The following is a 25,036-nucleotide window of genomic DNA, read 5'->3' as shown; positions in this document are numbered from 1 at the left end:
AAGTAAACTTTAGGGAGGAAAAAAAATCCATGGAAAAGAGTCTAGCCAGCTCCAAAAATAACAATGGCCAGCTTGGTGGAGAGTATTACTGAATTATATTTAACTTGGGAAACTGACAAATTCAGCTCTTAGCTGAAGTAAATGTCGAATGAAATACATTCCCTAGCTGCAAATCTGCTACTATTCCCTTCCCTTTAAAACTCCTGCCCAAGTGCTAATTTTACTGGATAAAAGTTATGCTGCTGTCTGGATGGTGGCCTCATTTACAAATGCCAGTGACAACTTCTCTAAAAACACTGCATAGCTGCCCCCATCCTCCACTACAGCAGAAGACAAAAGCTTATTTTTTTACTTTTGCATCAGATCCTCTGTTCAACCACATGCCGACAGAGCAAAGCATCAGTGCAAGAAGAGGTATGATTAAAACCCCTCTCGTTTACTGGGGGCTTGAAACAAGAACATAAAATAAATACCAGAGCAGGAAAATACACATCAGGGAACTGGGGAAAAAGTGTACTGCAGCCTTTTAGGCTGCAGAGAGATTGTTTCTACCCACAAATCCTAACAGGGTAAGAGAGGAGCAGGGCTGAACAACTGCTGGGGCTGTTACAAATCTCATCAAGAAGGAAGCTGCAATGGGGGGAAACAGCCATGCTTCATAAAGACACATGAAGCAGGGGGAAAACCCACCTCCAGACACCAACAAAATAAATTCTAGGCCCCTTGGCATAAAGAGCAGCTCCCATTTCCACCATTATGTATCTGCCACAATGAATCAGCAAAGAATGCCCTGGCCGTTTTCAGGCACGTTCAACACCTGCTAATTAGATGATTAACTAGTCCAGGAATGCTCAGCCACTAGGGCCCTGTCATCTGGCCCACAGGACTCCCCCACAGATCAGTTCTCAACCTCCTTAGACTCAGGGCACCCCTCATTAAACTAAAGGCATCCCTTGGAAAATACTAGCTCTGAGGTTTCTCTGTTATTTTTCCAGTCAAGAAATGAGTGAAAGTTTTCTGTTGCAAAGAACTAGGAAAGACCACAAGTCAGAAAATGTTTTTGACACTACAGATTCCTTTTTGATATCATGGGACGTGCCCCAACATGCAGAGGCCTGCATTTCCAGGGGCACAAAAAGCAGCGGCACACATTTGTGCCACTGCTTTTTGTGCCCCTGCCAGGGCATGCCCCTGCACATGCACTCCAGCACACGCCAAATTGTCTCAGATGGGGTAAGGGAGGCTGGAGCTAGCACATATGCTAACCCTAGCAGCCTTACCTGGGGTCCTACGGGCCTCCCAGGGCAGCAGAAGCATGAATCCAGCCACAAGGAGCCTGGCCGGCAGCCAGACCATGGTTCTAGATAGCCAGTCTCTGTTTCTGGCAGCGCATGTTACTGCCACATGCGCCGTGCCACTTTTGGCGGCAGTTTTTTGTTTGATACCAGGACAACCTGGTATCAAATTTTAGCACCATGCTGCAAATTTGTAGCTTGACGCACAGTTACACATTTACTGCGTGTGGTTTCTGGCGCCACAAGTGGGTTTGAGGCACTGCAAACCTCACATATGGTCTCATCTGGGTGCACTCTGCAGGTTTATCTTTGTGAATCACATGTAGGTGTTAGGGATGTATTTCCCAGCCATGTTGGTCTGAGACAAAAAGAAATGCAAAACTCTGGACCAAAAGTTCTAGAGTTTTGCATTTCATGTAGGTGTTGGCACACCTAGCAATGCTAATATTATACGATACCCTTCAAAGTACCTTGTGGCATCCCAGGGATCAGAATCACGTATCTGTTCCAATGTCTTGTGTAACACAGGCCAGAAAAATCTACCACTGACTTCTGTGTCAAGCCTGTATGCCTAATTGATCTAGGGCAGATCTCTTAGAAAAAGACAGCCAGTCTTGAGACTGATCCACTCACAGATTTTGTATTCATGAAGCCATACTTGTTCCTATGCTCATAAGACTGTACTGAGGCAACCCTGAAAATTGAATACTTTTGTATCAGGATAAAGATCTTTATTATTAGTATAGTACAATTGGTACAAAAAGTATATGTAGTCAAGCCTGTGATGGAAAGACTTGAAGTTATGGAGGATCCACCACATTGTTACGTAAGTTCTTCTAATAATCAGTTACCCTTGCTTAACAGCATATGCCTTCTTACTAGCCTAAATTTCCCTAGCTTCCAGCCTCCAGCTATACCTTTGCTGAATCATGACACTTACCCCTCTGTACTTACAGGGTCTGTCTGCACTGCATCCCCAGGGCTGCCAGGAATATCCATGCTGGAGCGTGCCCTACCCCCCTGCTCCCACTTGCCAAGCCTGGAAATGCAGAAATAAAGACACCTTAGGGGAGCCCCCAGGGCCGCTCCCCAGGTGTCTGTCTCTGGCCTGCTCGACAGCAACAGTGGAGGGCTTCCTCAGAGCAGCTTCACCTCAGCATTTCCAGATTTGAAGCACAGGAGCAGGAAAAAGTGATTTGGATGTGCTTGTGAGTGGATGCCCCAGGTGGCTCCAGTGAAGCAGAGTAGACATACCCTTAGACTGCCACTTCTTGACACCCTCTTGGATAAACTAAATGGATGGAATATCCAAAATCTATCCCTATCAAGTAGATTTTCCAACTCTTGAACCAGTCTCTGTCAAGGGGAATTGTCAGAGAATCCTCCTTTGTCCTGATGGGGGATTCAGCACCTCACCTTGCTCCCTCAGAACAGATATTTTAGCCTCTGGACCACTTGGGCAGGAAGCAGTTTGAGAATCAAGATGAGTTCTGCTGTGGCTACTGTCATCCTCCTCCTCAAGAACTGGCTCATTTTGCCATTCAAAGATTTAATTTATGCACTTGCATAACTTAATGGTGTAAAGGTCCTGAGAGCCCTGAGTTTGAAAACCCCCACAAACAGTAAAGTCTAGGCAGATCCTCACATGAATCTGCTTAATACTAGCTTCACCCAGCACCCTTTATACATGGCACTGTACAACAAAGCATAAGGAAGAGACTCCTTACAGAGCTGGGGGCAGTCCATGCTCTCCTACAACCAGAGGGGAGATGAGAAAGATAATACTGAAACGACACAAAGCTACAATATAGGTTCTTCATGGAAAGTCTGTAGAGAAGCACCTGGGAGGAGACTGAAAAGTAGACGGGGAAGAGTGGGAGTGACTGTGACAGAGAGGCTGGAACTAGAAAGCCAGTGATGGGGCAGAAGGAAAAGATATGGTGCGGGTGGGTAACTGGCAGGCAGAGGATAGGTGTGTGGGGGTGTGACATGGATGGGGTGGGAGGCAGGTTTATCAACTGGATGGTGTATAGCATAAGTGTGACTGAGGTGACTGCATGTCAGAGGGAAGAAGGGCTGTGAAGGTAAGTGACAGATAGAGGGATGTGGGGTGGTGCATAAGAATGTGAGGAAGGAGGGGAGGGCAGAGATGGGAAGGGACTGGTGACTATATCTGAAGGTAAGAGGACAGGGAGATTCAAGGGACAGGAAGGTGGGAGATGAGGGTGAGTGAGCATGAGTGTACTAGGGAGGCTAGATGGAGAGGACAAGGAGGTAGGGATGGTGTGTGGAGGTAAGTGTGGCAGGAAAAGGGTTGGGAGGATAAGTTAGGGATACAGGAGATATGTAGGCATGAGTGTGACATTGAGAGCAGATGAGAAGAGGGGCTGGGATGTGGGCCAGGAAGGTTTGCAAGACTGAATGCGACAAGGAGAGGGATGGGAAGGGCAAGGGAAAGGTGAACTGTACTGGATTGCCAGCCCTAATCCTAAGTATTTAGGGAGGGTGGGTGGCAGGATACTGCCATGAGCTACACTTCCCGAGAACCAGGTTTGCAAATATCTTTGCTAGAGTCCAGGGGTCTGATCTGACCCACTGTAGTGGGCACTCCACTCCACACAGAGACCTGTCACACCCCTGCCTCTTCAGAGGTGCTTTGTTCCTAAACCTACATCTGGTTTTAAGGAGAAATGCAAAGGGGAAAAAAAAAAACCCTGCTTGTGTGGAGAGTTCATGGGACAGTAGCCTAAACCCACATCATTCCTGGTGCTTCTGGGATGGAGGTGTTGCAAGTCTGTCCTGAATTCATTTCTCTGCTGGGAAGAGGAGTGGGAACAGGGAGAAGAAAAGAGGGGTGGGAAAGAGTATTTCCCATGACAGTTGAGCAGCTGAAGGCAGGGAAGATTTGCACCTCAGAGACTAACCAAGTCAGAGATGCACAGCCTAAGATTTCCTGTGCAGTGACTTACTTTATTAAATGCCTTTATGTACACCACAGCTGTGCAATGGGAGGCCCACAAGTTACCTGCAGCCCACAAGGAGTTAAATGGAGGGTCCAGCAGCAAAAGCAGTTTCTCCAGTCTCCCTCTGGTTTCTCCCTTCCCATACAAGGGGGCAGGGTGGTATAACCTGGCACAGCCTGCAGTGCTGTAGGGGCCTGAAGCTGGGGGGTGCCTGAGAGGTGCAAAGCAGCAGGGGAGCTTAGGGTGAGGGGAAGCACCTGGGCACACAGTGGAGTAGGGAGGGCAGGGGCAGCAGAAAGACACATGGTGCAGCAGGGGTGGCCCCCACTGCAGGCCAGGCCCCCACTGGTGCAGCCCATGGGGTACATGGCCCTTGTCCACTTAGAAGTTGAACAAGCCTGAGGTACACTACAGATGGTCCAGACAAAACAAAGACCCTCTGCACAACAGGATCCTCTAGCACGAAAGGCTGGCTGAAGGGATTTTGGAAGAATATAAAAGTGGGAATTGCAGTAAAGTCTAGACAGGATGTGATTAAAGTCTGAACGAGTGCACCAATGGGCAGGTTCTGGCAGGTCTCCAGAGACAGAAACAGTCACTCCCTCAGGAGGTGGAAGAGATTAAGCATGGTGTAAAGGAAGGTCCCCAAGCTCACGGTTTGGAGGTGCTAAGTTACATCCAAGCAAAGTGGTGATGAGAGAGTCAAGGCAGAAAGACAAAAGGGTTTGGGTTTTTTTAATTTATGATGCAAGATTTTAGTCTGCAGCATGGCTTCCCTGTCCTGAATGACTCAGAAGTAGAGCGAAATCCAGCCAACCACAGCTAATCTGCAGCTGCAAAGGAGTGGTACCTCCAGCTGGAATAGGCCCGTGAAGAAAGACAGATGGAAGAGAAAAGAGAATGGAAGACTTCACAGAAGAATGGAAAGAGTGCACAAGAAATGAAAAGGTATGGCAGAACATGGAGAATGATACAGCTGCACTGAAATCAAGCCTGATGTGGGGAGAAGGATCCTTGACTATAGTAGAGAGTTAAACTCTGACTGTGGCCAAACGGCAGTGCCTTTTTCGCCTCAGTCTTCACAGGCAAGGTCAGCTCCCAAACTACTGCACTGGGCAGCACAGTTTGGGAAGGAAGTGAACAGCTGACAGTGACAAAAGAACAGGTTTGGGGCTGTTTAGAAAAGCTGGACACATATATAAGTCCATGGGGCTAGATGAGATTCACCTGAGGATGCTGAGGGAGTTGGCTGATGAGACTGCAGAGCCACCAGCCTTCACCTTTGAAAACTCATGGCGATCAGGAGAGGTCCAAGATGATTAGAAAGGGGCAAACATAGCGCCCATATTTAAGAAAGTGAAAAAGGAGGATCCAGGGAACTACAGATCAGTCTGCTTCACCTCAGTCCTTGGAAAATTCAGAGCAGATCCTCAAAGAATCCATTTCTAAGCACTTGGAGGAGAAAAAGGTGATTAGGAACAGTCAGTGTAGATTCACCAAGGGCAAATCATGCCTGACCAACCTGACTGCCTTCTATAACAAAAGGACTGGTTCTGTAGACATGGGGAGACCAATGGATGTGATATACCTTGATTTTAGCAAGGCTCTCAATATGGTCTCCCACAACGTTCCTGCAGGCAAGCTAAGGAAGTGCATGCTGGATGAATGGACTGTAAGGTGGATAGAAAACTGGCTGAAGTATCGGGCTCAGAAAGTAGTAATCAATGGCTCAGTATCTAGTTGGGCCAGTCCTGGGGCCAGTTTTGTTCAATGTCTTCATCAATGACCTGGAAGATGGCAGAGAGTGCACCTTCAGCAAGTTTGCAGATGACAGCACTACCGGAAGGATGTGGACAAATTGGAGAGAGTCCAGTGGAGGGCAACAAAAAGGGTTAGAGGACTGGGGCACATGACGTCTGAGGAGAGGATGAGGGAACTGGGCCTACTTAGTCTAGAGAAGAGAAGCCTGAGAGGGGATTTAATAGCAGCCTTCAGCATGAGTGTCTGGTGCCTCTTGAGTCAAGGTGGGGCATGTGCTCCTCCCCTCCCCCCGACACCAGTCAGCGCCTGGGGGGGAGGGGGTCCCCTGGTGGCCAATCCCACTAGCTGCGGCTGATCTCACTCACAGGAAAAGTGGCCGCACTGTTTCTGGAACTCCCCCAGCTGCTTCCGGAAGTGCGGCCACTTTCGCTGGCGGCCCTGCTTCCCGGCTGGCACTCGCAGGGGGGGCACTGGTGCTCCCGCCTGTCCCCCTGCCCGCTGGCTAAACAGGAAGTGCAGCCTGACAGGGGATACACCAGTGCTCTCAGGGGGTGCACATGCAACCCCATGCCCCCCCATGCATCACCCCTGGCCTTCAGCTACCTGAAGGGGGGTTTGAAGGAGGATGGAGCTGAACTGTTTTCTGTGGTTGCAGATGACAGAACAAGGAGCGCTGGTCTGAAGTTGCACCAAGGGAAATTTAGGTTAGATATTAGGAAGAATTTTCTCACTAGGAGGGTAGTAACACACTGGAACAGATTACCCAGAGAGGTGGTGGAAGCTCCATCCTTGCAGGTTTTTAAGACCCAACTAGACAAAGTTTTGGCTGAGATGATCTAGTTCAGGATGGTCCTACTCTGAGCAGGGGGTTGGACTAGATGACCTCCTATGGTCCTTTCCAACCCTAAATTTCTACAATTCTATGATAAACCAAATGAACAAATGCAGACTGGGGGATCAATAGCTAGGTAACAGTACTGAATCACAAACCAACATAAGACAGCACTGTGATCTATTGGGTGGGGGGGAAGCAAATGCCATTTGCAGCTGCATTAATCAGAGTTTTTCTATGCGAGACTCAAGGGGTGAAAAGAACCACTTTACTCAGCTCTTTGTAGCTGTAAGAAGCATAGGACAATGGAACAAGGTGCCTAGGGAAACTGTGGCATGCCCTGCACTTGGAGGTTTTCAAGAATACGCTATTAAACTTCCGTCTGGGATGATCTAGGAACACCAAGTCGTACATCTGTTCAGAGCTTGGACTGGATGACCCTGGAGATCCCTTGCAACCCTATGATTCTGTACCACTGTACGGTATGTTGACTTCAAACGTTTCAGATTCAGTGTCTTATAAGATACCAGGGTCTAAAGCAGATGCCTCTGTTCCACTGAGAAGAAAGATTTCCAACTTCCCAGAGAGAACACAGAACATGTGTTTCCTGCCTGCAAAGTTCTAGAAAAGCAGTCCTCCCAAATGCCACGTGAGAAAGCCATACTTTAGAAGGCTAAGTGATGTCCAAATGCTACTCACTGGGATTCTCCTTTATTTCTGTAATGCAGGTTCAGGACCACTTCTAGATGCCACTGTGTGCTGTGCCAAACGAGTCAGCCCAGTCTTCCAAAGCAGCTGCTGTCTTCTTGCTCACTCTCACCTCATACTCTTATTTATCCATTGTTCCTAGTTATATCCCTTGCCCTTTCCCCCATGGCCCGATATACATAGATATTATGGCATCAAGCCCAGCACTCCTCCCATCCATCTCCGTCATACTCATGGTCAGAGTGCTACAGTCCCTGACCATGGAGACACCACCGACTTTGATGTCCTCTTTCAGTCCCGCACCCATTGCCTGGACATCATGAAACTCTGATGTCCTCATTCTGAAATATCTCTGATGTCTGCAGCAGTGTTCTCAAAATGGCTAATAAATAACAAAATCCCAACATGCCCATCTATGTGTGTCTATGTATTACTGTTCCCAATTCATTGTCTCCCTCACAAGCCTGACATAGCAACTACAGTGACTTAAGTTATCTTACATTTTACTGCTTCTACTAACCTCTGAAGCACATCTGAAGTTAAACAAATGAAAGTGGCCTACAATGAGCACCATGACTTCAATTAGACATTTCTCCATGGAGGGAAATGCCACAATATTTCCAAACCATCATGAAGAAACTACACTCACAACGCTGTGCCTATTTGATTTCACACAGATCTATGCGTATTTGAGGGCTCCTTGGGGAATATTTAGGTCTAGAAGTCTTAGGGTTGTAAAGGGTATCGGGGCAGATGAGTACTTTATTTGCAAATCAGCAACAACTTTCCCAAACGAATGACACATTTTCCATTTACTTTCATAGGGAGACCAGTGAAGCAAATCAAGCATACAGAGGGGTTATATATTCTGGAAACCACAAAGAAATATCAGTCACTTAATGAAACAAAACTACATATATATGAGTGAGCCCACTTAGACAGTTTTATGCCACTGAACAGGAAGGAATGAGGTGGTGTGTCCTGGGATTCTACAACCAGTCACACAAAAATATATTATATAATAAGTACTTGAACAGTAAGTGTAAAGTTCTTCATTGGCTCCATGGACACAACAGTATTGTGTATGGTCTAACAAATCATGATACTCATGTTAAATGGGCAGGACAAAAAGGGTGCCTCACAATGGGTTTCAAGGAAGGTCATGTAAGACAAAATGTAGTAAGCCCCACACTTTCACAATAGGCAGAGGCAGGATCCCAACGAAGCTCCCAGGTTCCAGTGCCTCAACAGAAGTTGAAAGGAACTGCAATTTTAGTCTCACGTACTTCTTTTCTGCAACCGCTAAACTTTGGATCCAAACAAAGGCAAATAATGTCAACCAAAAATCACCATATTCCTTTCATTTGGATGTTGTGGCTTCTGTTGAAACATAAGCAGGCTTGACCTGTTTGCCAAGACTTTACATGTCCCTTCTGATGGTGCTGAAGGGAAACAAGATGCACCAGGCAAAAGGAGAAAGGGGTTAAGGAGATGGCATATTTCCCCTCTCATGTCTTAGACCTACAAAGAGAATTGTAGCAAAGGCTATGCCTGGCTTCTATGGAACCTAATTTTGCAATCTTCCCTTTCATCCCCTCAGTCCTGTGAGCCTGATCCTGATTTGACAAATATGCAGAGGGAAAAATACCCTGGCTTTTAGGCAAGTGACTGGATTTGCCCTATACAGTCTTATCTGTGTTGACATGAGAGACAATGAGGGAAAGAATAGATTTCTAGCAATTGCCAAGCTGTGTCATTTAGTTTATCACATGGTAAACTGGCTATAAGGTTTTCTGAATTTCACTGTAATAAAGGCATTTAAAAGTCAAACACTTACATTTTCAATCTAGCATGTTAAAAGGTGCGGAAACATATTCAGAAAGCATCAGCTCAGTACCCATGTTAAAAGCAACAGAAAATCTCACCTTTATAGTTTTGCTTCTGCCCTCATGAAGCAGCAACTCCTCTGACAAAAGAAGAGTCCGTGCTGGGTTGCAAAGATCAAGAGGCTGAAGATTTAAAGGTTTAAAAAAAAAAAAAAAAGGATTCAAAATTTTAATTCACAAGGAGAAGCCTTCCTATGAAAATTCAATTCCACCCATCAAATGCACTTCATCTTCCGCTTAGTATGAAAACCACTAGAAGTGAAACAATCAGAAGGTACCTTACAACTGCACAACTCTCAAGGATGGAAAGTCTGCAGTCCAGCTAAGCGATAAAAGGAAAAAAAAAAAAAGCCTTACACTTAACACCTACGTCATGTGGAGCTATAAAAAGACTATCAGCTGCTTCTGCTTCTTTGTACATTAATTCCGCAAAGTGTGGGCTCGGTGATGTCCGCTCATTGAGCAGGAAGCCCAACCACAACAGTAGCCCATCAAACTGTCATCTACCTTCAGACAAGAATAGGGGTGGTTACACATTTGTAATCGATTCATTTCATTAGAAAGATGAAAAGGCCCTGAGAGGCATCTCTTCTCTCCTTCCAGGCTGTAGTGGACTTTGGGCTACAAAGCTAAACCTTTGGGACAACTCAGTTTGACACTAAATTAACTGGAGAACTGAACAAACATTGATTGCCCTGATTACCATACAGTAAGTGCAAAAACAGCTCTCAGATGACATCATCCAAAAGAGAATTCGTAAGGGCATGTGATTGGATGTGACTAGGATACAACTTGAGAGCTTACACAATGAAATTTTGTAAAACAAAGCCAAAAAAGCTAAGCTCAATAAATACAACCTCACTAATGTCAGCAAAAACTTTATTATGGGAACATTATAGAGTCAAACCAAGAATCACTATTTTGGAAAGGCAGTAAAACAACCACAGAATCCCAACTGTGTTCTTAAGTCATGAATGCAACCACTGCTGGAGCACGATGAATTCAGCTAAACCATGCACTGCACAATGGATCAGTGGTTGTGTCAGGCAAGCCAGCGATACAGAAAGAAACTGGTTTTAAAAATCAGATAGTGGAACTTACTGGCAGCTTTCACCCCAAAACCTTTGCAATGAGTCCACAAGAAGAGTACTTTCAAAATGTCATTCTGAATTAAGCCTATAGCTCTGAACTCCACCTGGAGAAGATGACTTCATATAGTACGTGAGGATCTGATTACCTTCTCTTTCATCATTCTGGCGATAGTCAGCTTTCTCAAGATGCCACACAGCTATTCACCTTCACTATGTTCTCTAAAGATTTGTCTACATTACAAAAAATTGAAAAATCTGAAAAAATCCTATTGTTATGCATTGATGCAGCTGGACTAGGATTAGCAAAACCAGGCACATGGAAGTAGAACAATCTCCGACAGATACAGTTGTTTTTAACAGTGTGGGAGACTTATCTGCACATACAGAATTATGTCAAAACTGGGGTCAACTCCAGGCCTTTTCCATTTTGAGGATCTGGCCATGTACAATATCCAAGCAGGAGGCACTAAGAACAGAGCAGGAATCTCCAAACCAGCTATTCCCACTAAATCATATCTAAATTATGAGACAGTTGTTTTTTTGGAATTGAGAAGGTGGAGTCCCCCTCTTTCACCCCACAATCCCCTTATACACTGGTACCCCTCTTAATATGGTTTGATTTGAGGGTTGTCAAGTGGCATAACTAAATTAGTTTCGGTGACTCTTCAGCTATAGGCAGAAGCTATATCGTAGCTCTGTACCTTGCATAATAAGAACCAAGTGGTTTAAGCTCAAATATGAATGGTCAGATCTCCACCAACTGGCTCAGGAATTCAGGACATCTTTACATGTGCTCCGGGGTGGGCAACCAGTCTAATTAAAGCGCCTGCATCTCATGTATTCAGCATCCCGCACTTCAAAATGGTGGCAGGTGTGCTTTAACTAAAGTCGTTCACCAAGCTTTAGTTAAAGCACCCCACAGCCATTTTGAAGCACGAGGACACTGGATAATCTAATTAGCACTCATTGGAGCAGGCATCAGGCACATGTATAGATGCCCTCAAAGATCAAAGGTGGAAAACTAGCCTTTTATCATGTAAATTACAAAAATGAGAGGTGGAAATGTCTCACTGGAATTTACATGGGCAGGGCACAGTTTCCTGCAGAGAATGAATCAGATACTATGCTGAATATAGGAGGAAGCTGAAAATGATTAAGAATCCAGTCCTTAAGCGGGAATTTCTCCCCCTTAAATGACAGTGTTGAGAGTAACCACTACAACTTATAGCAGCAAGCCCTGTTGCAAGACACTGTGGTCAGTTCTGTCACTCTCTGGTCAGGTAGTTTCCAGATGTGCCCAGGAAGGACCAGCTTACCTGCACAAAGACAGGGAACACTAGCACTTTGGGAGCCAGTGTCACATAGGTGCCATAACTGGAGTGTGGGATATGAGGCCTCACAATGGTGCAGTTCTGGTAGTTCCCATAGTTCTTCATATTCTGCACTGTCTTCATCAGCCTGGACTTCCGCCCAGATCCTGTATGGGATTTGCCTTTACTTGCATTTCCTAGGACCATAAGAAAGCAAAAGGAATCAGAGAGAAAGAAAACTGAATTTCCAAGGGCCCATTCTACTCTATTATTATTTCTTAAATCCCAAGCATGGAGGGATTAATAACCCAAAGGGGTGGAGAGATGGAAGACACCAGAATTGAGGGCTGGAAGGAATCGGTCACCTTATTGTCATGTCAGATCAATACTTTTAAAAATTAGCAGGAGAGATTTTATTTTCTCTAATAGGAAATGAGTTATTTCTAGAGTTTACTAGAGAAGCAATGATTCTGTATATATCGCTTCTCTAAACACTTCTGAAGACTGGAGGGACACCTCATGCTGGCAATCCAATAAACAGCCTGTTATTTCATAAATCAAAAAACAGTTTTCCCTCCTCCTAACCTACTGTAATACACTGAGCTGAAATATTACCTGATTGAATGGTGTGGGAGCTTAGTCAAAAATTAACCAAGGGATATTGCTATGGACTATATCCTTAGCTGTCACAAACAAATTGACATCAGCTAAAGACAAGGCTTTACCCATTTATACACACACACACACACACACACACATACACACACACACACACACACACACGCACCCCTAAAAGAAGTACAATAAAGGGCTTTGTATAAAGCTTTTGCTAGCACTAATGTGGGACAGTCACATTACTCATGGATGGCAGATTCCCAAACAAATACCAGTAAAAGTCAGTCCATAGTCCAGAATGGCATCTTGTATTTTATACATAATGGGCACATCTACATGAGATGCTTTACTGTGCAGTAGAGCTAATTACCGTGCAGTAAGCATCCACATTTACACACGCAGACACTTACTGCACAGTATTTGGCTCTAATCATGAGTAAATTTGATACCTATAAATGCAAGTGGCAAAATTATTTCAGATTACTTACTGTGCAGTAATGCACGTGTAGACGTCTGACCAGGAGCAAATATATTCCTAATCAGCCAGGCAGCAGGGAGTGGGAGATTGCTCCCTGCCCCCAGGAGATGCCTGCTGCTGGGGTGGGCTCTGCCATCAGAGCCTGAGTGGGGACAATGTCCCCCTGGCCCAGCAGCAGGGAGCTCCCAGCCCACACTCCGCGATGGTGGGGCCAGGACCAGGTGAGCCTTATCTCTCAGCCTGGGCCCACTGATCACAGAGCAGAGGCTGGGAGCTCCCTGCTACTAGGATCCAGTGGTGAAGCCTGCCTCGGCAGCAGGCAGCTCCCAAGGGCAGGGAGCAATATCCCAGCCCCTGCCAGGAAACGGCTGTCTCCTGGACCCTGGGCTAGTACCCAGATGGAGCCTCGAGTTCCCCCTAGCTGCTGCAGGGGCCAGCAGGGAGTGGGACCAGTCTGCTGGTAGGAGCAGCAAATCTGCTCCTGCATCCCTGCACATGTAGACACGTGCTTGGGAGAGTTTACTCAAGAGTAAATTACACCCAGATTATTTGCATGTGTAGACACCTACTGTGTGTTCATAAAATGTTCTCAATATTTTCTCAGAGAGAAAGAATTAAAAATATGAACTAACAATTGCAAAGTAGCTTTTAAATTGTCACTTCAAATAGTTACTCTTGAATCAAAACTGTCCAATATCTAGGGTGCTTCCAGCAATGGAAGAAACATCTGACTCTCCTTGCTAAGCAAGGGATTTCTTCTTCGCAGAGATAAAAGCAACAATGTCTAACCTGTAGGGAGAGAAATTTTGGAGATTTTGGCTTATAAACATTACCATTGGAAATGGAACATACCTATTCTAAAATATTGTGGATAATTATGTGGGATTTAATTTTATGGCAAGAAACCTTTATTTTTATTATGGCTCCTATAAGCTGCTCAGTTCAGAGAATGTCAGGATGAGTGTCAGAAAGAGGTATTAGTAATTACATTCATATGTAAGCATTCAATCCATGTCTTTCTAAATGATCACATCAACACCTGCTCCAATGTGGCGTTTGTATGTGTCAGGGATGACTCACAGTGCATAACAGTAGCAGAATCTGGCCACACAGTTTGGGTTTTTAAGTATTACATTTCACCTTCAGACCTGAGAAATCTGCCCAGTCTCATTAGTTTTCTATTCTGGCTCTTTTCACTGCAGAAAACCATTATCCTCATCCAGAAAAAACCCAGGATTACACAAAAGGCCTTCTTTGCAGCTGCCTACTTCAGTGGTCAAGTACAGTCATTACATTGCACTACATATGGGTTATGAAGTTTGAGACTGGTGTCTACCAATGGCTGTTTTGAACCCGCAATACTACAGGATTTCCAGGCCATCAGACAACACACAGGGTATCATGAAGCTCCCACAACCTGGGAATTATTTTTAGACACTAAATTATCAAGGTGCCATTGTGCCAGGCTGATTTCTGGTTAGGACAGAAATGTTTTTCGTCTGTGATTAAACTAAATGCTACACACACTACTCCTACTCCACTCCCACTTCATAGCCAGCAGATTCAAGCAAATGCTCCACACCTCACAAAGAGGTTTCTTCTGATCATAATGAAGTTGATAGTTGTCTGTGAATGCATCTACACATGCTATTAATGCACTGTAAGCTTACCACACAGTAAAATACTACCTGGTAAACTTTCTCTGGGAGCACATCTACACAAATGCCTATTAGGAACAAATGTGCTCCTGATGGGAGCAGTTCAGCGCAAGGCTACTGCTGACCTACTCTACTCCAGGCTCCTCCGGGTGCCAGCCCCGGATTGGTAGGGGACACCAAACTCATGCCTGGGCTCTGGTGGGTGGGGCTGAGAAAGTTTCTCCTCCCCCAGCAGCTGTTTCCCAGTTCTGTGCCCAGGAGCAGACAGTTTCCCCACCACCTGCTGCCTGGACTAACCTGCAGGAATTTGCCCCTAGTCACCTGTCTACACATGTACTACTGTGCAGTAGCTACTGCATGGTTAATCTAGTAACCAACCATCCAGTAGACTAATGTACTGTGCAGTAAATGCTGTGTACATGTAGATGGTGATACGTTACCACACAGTAGATTAGTCTACTGAGCAGTAAAACATATCATACAGATGCTCCCTGTGAGTCTGAAGATGGCCTATACCCACTGTCAGTGACTCATCTTCTCAGCAGTGGCATAATTTAGAGCAGGACCTTGTAAATAGCTGAAAACAAGTCCTACTCCCCCAACTGCAGATATGCATTGAGCAGAGACATGGATGATATTTGCTATTCAGCTCAGAGAAATTAACAGGAACTAGAACCTTGTATTTGCCTGTCTCTTCCTCTACAATATGAGCTATAACTCATAACTTTGCTCTCCTTTGCCATAAGACCTCCAAAAATTGGTTTGGCTCCTGAAGTCAAATTCTTTTCAGCCCATTAGATATCTAAGTGGACTTGGGTGCCTAAGTGTGGTTCTATTCCATCCTGTTCACATCCTGAAAATCCTTTAATGCATCTACTTTTGTGACAGTCTTAAGGGTAAGATCATAGTGTAAGTCAACAAAACAGCAAAGGGGAAGAGGACCCACCCATCTTTTGCAATAACTGTTTCCCAGGGACTCAATTAGGCTGGAATGGAATCCCACTGAGATGCCAAAGTTCACTTATGCATCTAATACACTGTTCTCAACATTTTGGGACTCAAAAGTGTGCCTTGTTAGGCTCAAGGCACACTTCAGAAAATGACAGCACTTAGTTTTCACTGTTCTTTTTGACTACATAAAAATAATACAGCAGGGGTTGACAACCGGGGCATGTGTACCCTCAGGGATACTTAAAAAGGTCTTCAGGGGTACACGCAGGTGGGGACAGGGCATGCCCCAGGGCACGGCGGTGGCATCTACCCCAGCGCATTTGCCTCTTACCCAGGGGAGGGAGAGGGGCACACTGGGCCCCACATGACACATTGCAGCGCTTCCCCACCACCCACCCCAGCTCACTCTTCTGACTGGCCACTGGGCCGCTGCCCACAGCCAATAGCCAGCGGGGGCAGCAGCTGCCACATCTGAGCTCTCCTCCCATTTGGCCCCCACTCCCAGTGCCGCTGTTATGCACACCCCGGGAGGCCATGGGGAGCGCATGCCCCTGGATCTGCACGTGGGGCGGGGCTGCACTGGGCTGTTCCCTCCCAGTGCCACCACCACCCGCCCCAAGCACAGCCCAACCCAGCCCCCACTGGGAAGAGCCTGGTGCCACCCCGGCCACAGGCCTCAGCCTGCCCCATGAAGATCCAGGGGCACATACCCCCCATGCCCTCCTGGGGGGAGGGGGGCTGTAGCAGCGCCCTCCACCCTCCACGTGGCTCAGTCCCACGCCCTGCCCCAGCAGGGCATCCCCTGCCCAAGCCCCTCTCCCTCCCCCACCACTGAACCAGCCCTGCCTACCCCACACTGATCCAGGGGCACATGCCTCCCATGCCCTCCTGAGGTGCACACAGCAGCGGAAGCCACCCCCACGCCCCCCCAGATGAGCCATTCATAGCTCTGTCCCGCACACCACCCCGCCCAGGCTGTGTAGCACCTGCCCCAGCCTCACTCCCTCCCGCACCATAGTGGCCTCAATTTATTCCCCCCCTTAAAAACAAGAAAAAAATATAAGGGGGTACGGGACCTGAAACTGTGAGTCAGAACTTTTTATAAAAGTTTGAATACCCCTGTAATAGGGCAATTCTTCAGTTGCCAACACCTCAGAAAGACAACAACCGGTCACAATGTTTTAACACGATGAATTTCTATTTAAAATCTCTGGGTTTATCTTGTGAATCACATCTGCACAACCAACAGTGATAATATTGCATGGCAAACTGCAACACCCTTGAAAGGATCTCAAGGCACCCCAGGGTGCTGCGGAATCCTGGTTGAGAGCGGCTGATCTAATAGGTGGAATAAAATCTGGCTCCTGGCGTACTGAAGCCATTGCCCATCAGGGTAACCAGTACGCTCTAACTGGTAGCCTTTGCTCTCTCTCCTGCCTTGTCTTGCGCACTTAGACTGTAAGTTCTGTGGGGCAGGGACTGCATTTTTGTTCTGTGTCTGCACATGGCCTAGCACACAGGGGCTCTTGCTCACTGGCTGGGTTTCCAAAGCACAGTGAGAACACAAACAATTCGTCCTTTTTCATGTACTTGATTTACAGCTCTTCCTCTTGGATGCATGGGGGAGTAGGATGGCAGCAGTGGGTGAGGTTATTTTCTTCATTAAACAGAAAAAAAGCATGGACAGAAGCCCAGAATCCAAACACACCCAAACACAGAGCTGGGCCTGAATTGCACCATTCTGGCTGATGTGGTCTATATTAACAGGTTTCTCCCGAGAGTCCCTGGGGTAGATATTCAGATATACCAGCCTGTCCCATGCACCAGGAAAAGGGGGTTTGGTGGGTTTCTCTTCCTTACTGCTCCTTTGAACTTGGAAGCTGCCGAGAGTAGGATTGAACAGAGATAGCCATACCTATCCTATACCACCTCTGTGTGCTGCTAGACTATGAGAATTCACAGTTGCTGCTATAAAGCAGTTTTACACTAAGATCATTCCAATAGCCCCAAAAGGACTTAGGAGATGTTGAGGGTCTGGCCCATTCATTCTAAATCCCCTCAGTCTGCCTGTTCTGCATTTCGAGCTGTTCCTGCTCCATAACTAGGTGAAATCTTCCTAATCCCTGCAGGACTGTGTTGTGCTGTACTTGAATTGCCCGAGATCCTATAATTATGGAATCTTTCCAACACTCCAGCTGAATCTACTTAGAGCTACAAGTTTTTCTTTCTGGAATATCCCATGTTGGCCCTCACACTGCCTGCACAGCTGGAAGCATCTTCCATTACACTATCTGTTAGATGCAGCCTAGGGGTTCACTGATCTTTAAATGGCATGCCGTAATCTGGCATTAAGTGATGCTGCTCCTTTCTATTAGTTGCATTAGCTGCAGAATGTTAAGTATCTTTAAATGTAAGTTGTATAGATAAGGCATTTTGCTTTTCATTCAGCATTTTCACTAGCAGTCATGCCCCATGTTTAGTTACCACACTATTTTAAAATAGTGGTAGGCAATGGTCAATCCTTCTGGATCATGGCGTAGGTGTGAGAGGTCAACAGGATCTTCAACACATCTGCTTAGGCAGGACTATGGAGGAGTGGAGGCTGCCCAGACCTTCCATCACCCCTTTAGACAGAAGTCAAAGGCCAGACTAAGCCCAAACATTTGGCACCTCAATGGCTGTACTTATATGCACATCTGAATCAAACCCAGGTCTCTCGTATAGCAGACAAGGTTTCTACCACTGAACCACAGCAGTCCCTGGATGGGATATGACTACTGCTATTCTGTTCTACCCAAGGGGAGTAAGCAAACTCAAAGGATCAGAGTAGTATATCTTCCAGCTGTGCTCAAGCCAAATGAAGACATGAGGCTATAACCCACTTTCTCTACCTCACAGACAGTCTGGTTTTAAGGTTATAGGAATAGAACTGGGAACGTCAAGTACTACTGCATGAGGGACAGTTCTTTTCAGCCAGTTTAATGCCTAAAACCTTCCTAGGTTGTTGAACAAACCCCAGGGTGATGTACCCAGCTTACACAGAAGTGATATCCCCAGAGGTTTCACATCACTGTCAGACAACCAGATCAAGACGTTCATCTGTTTCCCGAAGGCAAATGCCTGACTCCACAGCACTGCAAATCCACGTTGAATGGATGCTATGTCAAAGTGGCCTTTGAAATGTGTCACTGAACAGGTGCACTCAGCTAACTGCACAGTGAATAACTGCCAGTCCTGGAGCAGTCCATCCCCAGAGTTTAAAGTTAGAATAGCCCTTCCCATGCTGAAGGGAGCCACTGGAAGAGCTTTCTCCGACACAAAGGAATGATTCAGGGAAGAAGGCTGCAGAAGTAACTAGTGGAGTACATATTGATCCCAATAGCAGATCATCTTCTCACTTCAGAACCTTCTCAAACCCATCTCACAGAGAACTGTAGTGGGACAAATATTTGGGAGCAAAGGGTGTTGTGTGCCTAACAAGAACCAGGCAGCTATAAAAAAACAAAACACTTGATTATGCACTCTCCTGTCTAGGGAGTGACGAGACTGACTTTCCATTTGGCCCTTCTTTAACTTGTTAAAGACAATATCAAAATAGGACTTTCAATCTAAGGAGAGCTGTAAAGTACTTTACACTACAGCATGAAGTTTACAATCCATCAGGCCCAGCAGTCTCAATATTCCCTAATGACCACTATCACTCATCCAGAAAATTGTGCACACACTTCCGGTTACCCATGATCAAAGAAAATGGATTCAAACTGGAACAAGTGCAGAAGAGAGACACTCAGATTATTAGAGAACTGGAGAACCTTACAAGAATGTTATGAGAAAATAATCCTATAAGAAGAGACTAAAAGTCTGGCTTGTTTAGCACAGCAAAATGAAGGCTGAGAGGGAATGTGATAGCTTTCTACATATACATCAGGGGTAACACTGGAAAAGAAAGGCTATTTAGGCTACAGGACAATGCTGGCAAAAGAACAAATCAGTCTACACTAGTGGTGATTAACACATCTGGCCCCATGGGCCAGATGACTGGCATGGGGCCAGTCCACAGGTGCAATCCAGCTTGCAGGGCCCACATCATTTGGCCTACAAGGCTCCATATGAGTCTAGAAATTTCGTAGCAGGATGAACAGCAGCAGCCTTAATTGCCACAGTTCTGGAAGCCAGGACAATTAACACTGTCATCACTGCTCTGCCACCAAATATCTAGACCGATGGGGAGGCCCACAGTCCATATCTGGGTCACCCTAGTATAAACTGGACATTAATAAATTTAGGCTGGAAGACTTTTAAGCAGCAGAGGAGCAAAGTTCTAGAACAGCCTCCAAATCACCATGAGGGGGTGGGACAACTAGTTAGTTTTAAGATGGAGCTTGATAAATTTATTAATAGGATTGTATGCATCTGCCTATGATGGCAGGGACTGAACTTGATGATTCAGGGAGTCTATTCCAATCCTATGCATCTGTGTTCCTCCTGACATAGGAGAAAGTCCTCCTTGGTCCCACATCAGTGGGGGCCACTGAAAAACACTGGAATGTAAGAAGGGGTCAGGCCCATACCAGGGATCATGCATGCGACTGGAAGTAGATTCTTTTATGCTAGCTCCAGCACCCGGACTAGATAGCATACAGAGTACTCAATACGCATATTGCTAGCTCAGAGTTAACCTCAGGAGTCAGAGCAGCCCCTCTACCCTAGAAGAAGGCCTCAGACCAAAGGCCTCTGGAAGCTGGGAATCCAAATCCTGTGTCGAGATTTCAGGGGAAAATGATTTCTAAAAGATCTATCTATATTTATGTCAGCAACACTGTTCCCACTAGATGTTGTCTTGACAGCCTACTGAAGAATTATGGCATCCCTCACTTTTGTTGCTGGTGACCCAAATAAACTCAGGGCAAGGATCTAGCAGCCAAAAATCTCGCAGACCAATCAATTTGACTTTAATGATTTAATGAGCACAAATGAAAATGTAAAGAGCACAAATGAAAACGTAAAGAGTGAGCAAAGGAACGTTGGCTAAAGCAACATGTCTGGTATGTCTGTGCAAGTCCCTATGTTAACGCCCTATCACACTATAGTTAAGAGCCATCAAGAGATGATGATCACTCAGAAATACACCTGACTGTCCAGTCACCAACTTCTGAATTCAGTCAAATCTGTTCTAACCACAGCAGAGTTTTCTGCATGTTCTGCTCCTGCCTTTGCATCCCCACTGATACCCCTAACCTTCCTGCATAGAAACAGGCCAAAAACACTTCTGAATAAGGTTATGAGTAGATAGGGTCTTTTCCAAAGTAAATACACAAATCTAACCAACATTACATTTTCCATTAACCATTAGGAAGTAGTGTGTTTGCTTTTAGATAAACACGGGTAGAGACAGATTGTGCTTTTTTATTGGCAATCAGCTCCCACTGTTTACTGTTGGCCCAATAACTTGTCCTCACTGAGGGTGGCCATAGTGACCTGCCAGGCTGTTTCCATCTCTAACTGCAATAATTCTGTAATTTGGTGTGTTCTCTTTGCTAATTGTCCGATTTCCAGATAAAACCAACTCAGGAGAGATGGACTCAACAAGCAGTGTGCTGAAAGGAAATGCAGCTACAATCCATTCAGACTGGATCTCGACTTTTCTCACTACCTATGGCTAACTCTTCTCCTTTCACTTCCAAAATTTGTCACACATCAAAAATAGATTCCTGAGTTTCTGTGCCCAGACCTGGTTAAAATAGTCAAGCTGCATTCCTTTCGCAACACAGAAGGTGACAATGAGCTCAGCACTTGCTCTTCTTATCATTGCTCAGATTAACTACAGTTGCCTTTTCTCTGTACTCAAAACATTAAACAGACTGAAAAAAACTAATTAAAAATAAACACTATGGGGAAAAGCCTGATTCTTCACCACACCCCTGTTATAACAGGGAGTTCCCTATGGCAAAAAATACACTCTTCACAGGGTCGGTAGTGGCAGGAAAATATTGCAATAAACTATCCCTTCCTGATCAGGTTTCTGATAAGGAAAATTCTCCCATCAGCAAAAATGCAGGGCTGGACAAATTTGAAGCATGCACAGAAACTTGGAAGCCACACTGCCCACTCCAAAGTCATCTAACTTTTCTGCAGCAGAGGCTCTCACACACAATGTTATATCCACTACACATGCTGGCCAGCAAATACATTCAGTGCAAAATTTTCCAGCTGGAAAACGTGCACCAACAGTGCAACCATGTCAGGAAGAGACTATGCAGTCCAGAGAAGCTAAAAAAATCTCTTCCACAACTCCACCTGGAAGCCAAGCTCCTCTCCAAATGCACAGCACAGCTTTCTGCCACTGAGCTCTCCACAAGCATCTTAACTACATCAGCTGAGATTGTCTTCTCACCTGCATCTTTTTTCAGCATGAGGGCTGCTGCTCCCTGTCAGTGTTTCTGAGTCAGAGAAGGCTTTCAAGAGTCTCTGAGTGAAACTGTTGCCTTATGATGGTGATTTTTTAAATGGGTTACCAACATCCAATTTATGCCCTGGTGAGTGCCTCCCATTCTCTCACTTCCCATTCTATCACCTTCAGGATCTCATTGTGTCCCAGATCCCTCTCAAACCTGAGTTCCCACTTTCAATTATTTCATCTCATTAAGTTCACAAGAGAACCAGCTTAGCTCAGAAATACTGTATAACCTTCTTCTTCACAGCTAACCCAAACCCCAGCTAGGGAGGCTTCATTCCTGACTATACTCCCAGAAGACTCCTGACTGCACACGGTCTGCTTTATGCCGTATCAGAAGCCCAGCAGGGAGTACACAGCATTACATGGCATTAACAGCTACAGATGCTAGCTTCAGGGAGTGGTAGCTGCATGCATGAGTAGCTGAAATTAAGCCACATTGGTAGGTTAGGCGAGTAGGAAGAAAATATAGCAAGTATTGAACTCTAGGTCTAAAGAAGGATTCAAGCTTGGGTACTATGCAAGAAAGTCCTGATTTATAACTGATAATCTGGCAATACTCACCAAACCCCTGTAAGAAGAGGAGAAGTTGGGTCCAGATGTCGGAGTCCCCCTACCTGAACTCCATTACTGACACACGTACCTTCCTATTGCAACCCACTGTTCATCCATGCTCCTTCTCTCACATACTCTGCCCGATACTAACAGCAGCTCAAGGTCTAGGACTGTACAGTTGGGTTTTATAGGAGGCCGAATAAACTTCACAGCTCTTGGTATTTGTTGGGTTTTTCAATACCTCAGAGAGCAATTCACTGAGCTGAAATAATGTGTGCTCTGTTCGCTATACAGTGTTTCCAACAGCCAGGGCCTGCAAGGCCAAGTAGAACAGATCACATAGTATGTTGGTTTCCTGGTGTATTAAATAAGCCAAACAAATAGAAGTCTCCTCAGTGCACAAATGACAGTCAGAGATCATTTCTCAGACCAGTTCCTCCAAGCCAGCCTTCCCCTGCAAAATCTATAATATTTTACATTTATATCAAAGCAAACATGGATTTGGGTTTTGTTTTCATGAAACAGAAACCCTAAGCCGAGAAGGGAGAATTCTTAGGCTTCTCAATGGTCCATCAGTATGTGAGGTCTCCTGGTCACCACTGTTACAGAAAACTGTAAAAAGAGGAACCTAGATCTTCTCAGGCAATATCTAGGCTGAAGAAAATGCTACACCCCAAGTAACACGCAAAGACTTCAGATCTTATTGCAATCTGGATAGCAAGTATTGGTCTACTTCCCACAAAAGCTGGCTAACCATAGGTATAGTAGAACTTATTAAGGAAGGTAAGTACTTGGAGTTGCAGCCCCGTCCCTGTCTCTTATACTAAACTTGGTCTATCAGTGGGCAGGAATTTAAACCTAGGCATGAACAGACCTATAGGAAGCACTACTGCCTTGAACAAGGAAGCTGGATTGCATGGGACCTAAGAGAGTTTTTTGTGCCTAGAACTGTACACAACAGGCCCTGATTGAGAGACAGCATTCACAGGGTGAAAGGACTGGAAAGCAGTGCTCAGCTTCATCCTCTCCATCAAGCCACCAAAAAAACAGAGACCTATTGTTACAGAGAATATTGCCATTCAGCTGCCCTTGACCTACCTCACCAGGCTCTGAAAGCCAATGTATCACCTTCCATCAAGTTACACACACCTCCGCAGCTCACTCTTGTTTTCTGAACCACATAGAGAAAGCAGAAGGGAGCACCAAGCCAGAGGGTTTCCCACAGCCAAACAATCTATAGTTCACATGGTTTTTGAGCAGTCTGTGAGCAGGATCAGCAAGTTCTTTCCCAAGAAAATATGATGAATCACAGGACTATGTCACCAGCAGGATGCATGGAAGTCACTCAGTCAGGAGGGGGAAGAGGGAAGCTATCAAAGGTACTGCATTTCTCTGAACCCAGATTGGCATCAGCTCCCACAGCTCTGAAGGGAAGGTTTAGCTCTTAATGGTTTATTGTTCTAGGTCCTCACCCAACAGCAGAGACAGCAACTCTGAGAATGGACCCAACAGATTCATTATATATAATGAGCAAATGAGTCAACATAACTTAGAGGAAAGCCTGAGACATGGGATTTCCCTCAACCTCAGGCTGGAGGGGTAAAGCCTTCCTGTTTGTTCCCTCAGTACTTGCAAGCTGCATCAGCCACATATCAAGGCTTTGATCTTGGCAGAGTTCAGAGCCAGAATTCCTTAGGTTTAATGAAAATCAAGGCTCTTCCTCATGGGACCTTAAGACCAGCTGTTATCCAGGGCCTTGTTCTAGCCCTGGGACAACCACAGAGACATGACTGCCCAAGGTTACACTGTGATCACAGCAGAGATTGGAAGAGAATCGAGATCTTTTCATTGTCACCCCAAAACCACTGGGGAATTGAACACAGAGACTTCCTAGAAAGCAAAGCTCCCAACTCCTGTGGTTAAATCCTGACCAGCTTTGTGCCATTTCAGTACATCAGCAAAGGAGACTTACCCACAGAAGCATTGTTCTCCTGATAAACAGGTCTCAGCAGCTGTAAGACACAAACAAGAAAAGACATGGTTACTTCACGCAGGCTTCCAGTAGCCCAGGATGCTTCAGGATATAAAACAGCAATATTCATCTCCCTGCCCCCAGAAGCCCCAAAGGGGATTCATGAAAAAGAGTAATATCATCATCCCTATACACACTACAGAGGAGGAACCAAAGGCAGTGACTTGCCTTAGGTAGAAGAACCTCAACTCAAGTCTCCTTTGCTGATGTATTGAAAGTCCTTCCTGTTTCCCTAGCCCTTGCCAGAGCCCTGCTGAGAAGCACATTGCGGACAGACAACAGTAATCCACTTACACCCAACAGCATCAATGTACAGAGGTACAGAGGTGACAGCCACTGGTAAGGAGGTAAGAGATTCCTTTGGCATGCATCTCTAGTGGAGAAGCCTAATTTGTGTCTGGAGAGACTGTCCCATCTTATGCCACAGATATGTAGCACTGGCCTGGG

General features: G+C 45.6%; 1 protein-coding gene across 7 annotated transcripts in view; it reads right to left on the bottom strand.

The window, feature by feature from the left end:
- RGS3 (regulator of G-protein signaling 3) overlaps nt 1-25,036 on the bottom strand; it is a 167,865-nt gene that overhangs the window by 84,599 nt on the left and 58,230 nt on the right. For all 7 annotated transcript variants that reach the window (XM_019540558.1, XM_019540557.1, XM_019540559.1 and 4 more), the window contains 3 exons: nt 24,530-24,569; nt 11,853-12,043; nt 9,485-9,568 (listed from right to left, as the gene is read on the bottom strand). In XM_019540558.1, the coding sequence (XP_019396103.1) occupies nt 9,485-9,568; nt 11,853-12,043; nt 24,530-24,569 (315 nt within the window). The remainder of the gene's footprint in view (nt 1-9,484; nt 9,569-11,852; nt 12,044-24,529; nt 24,570-25,036) is intronic.

Source organism: Crocodylus porosus, unplaced genomic scaffold (genome assembly GCF_001723895.1).
Source record: "Crocodylus porosus isolate Cpor-Errol unplaced genomic scaffold, CroPor_comp1, whole genome shotgun sequence".
Lineage (NCBI taxonomy): Eukaryota > Metazoa > Chordata > Crocodylia > Crocodylidae > Crocodylus > Crocodylus porosus.
The sequence above is the reverse complement of the archived record's forward strand: the minus strand, read 5'-3'. Positions and strand labels throughout refer to the sequence as shown.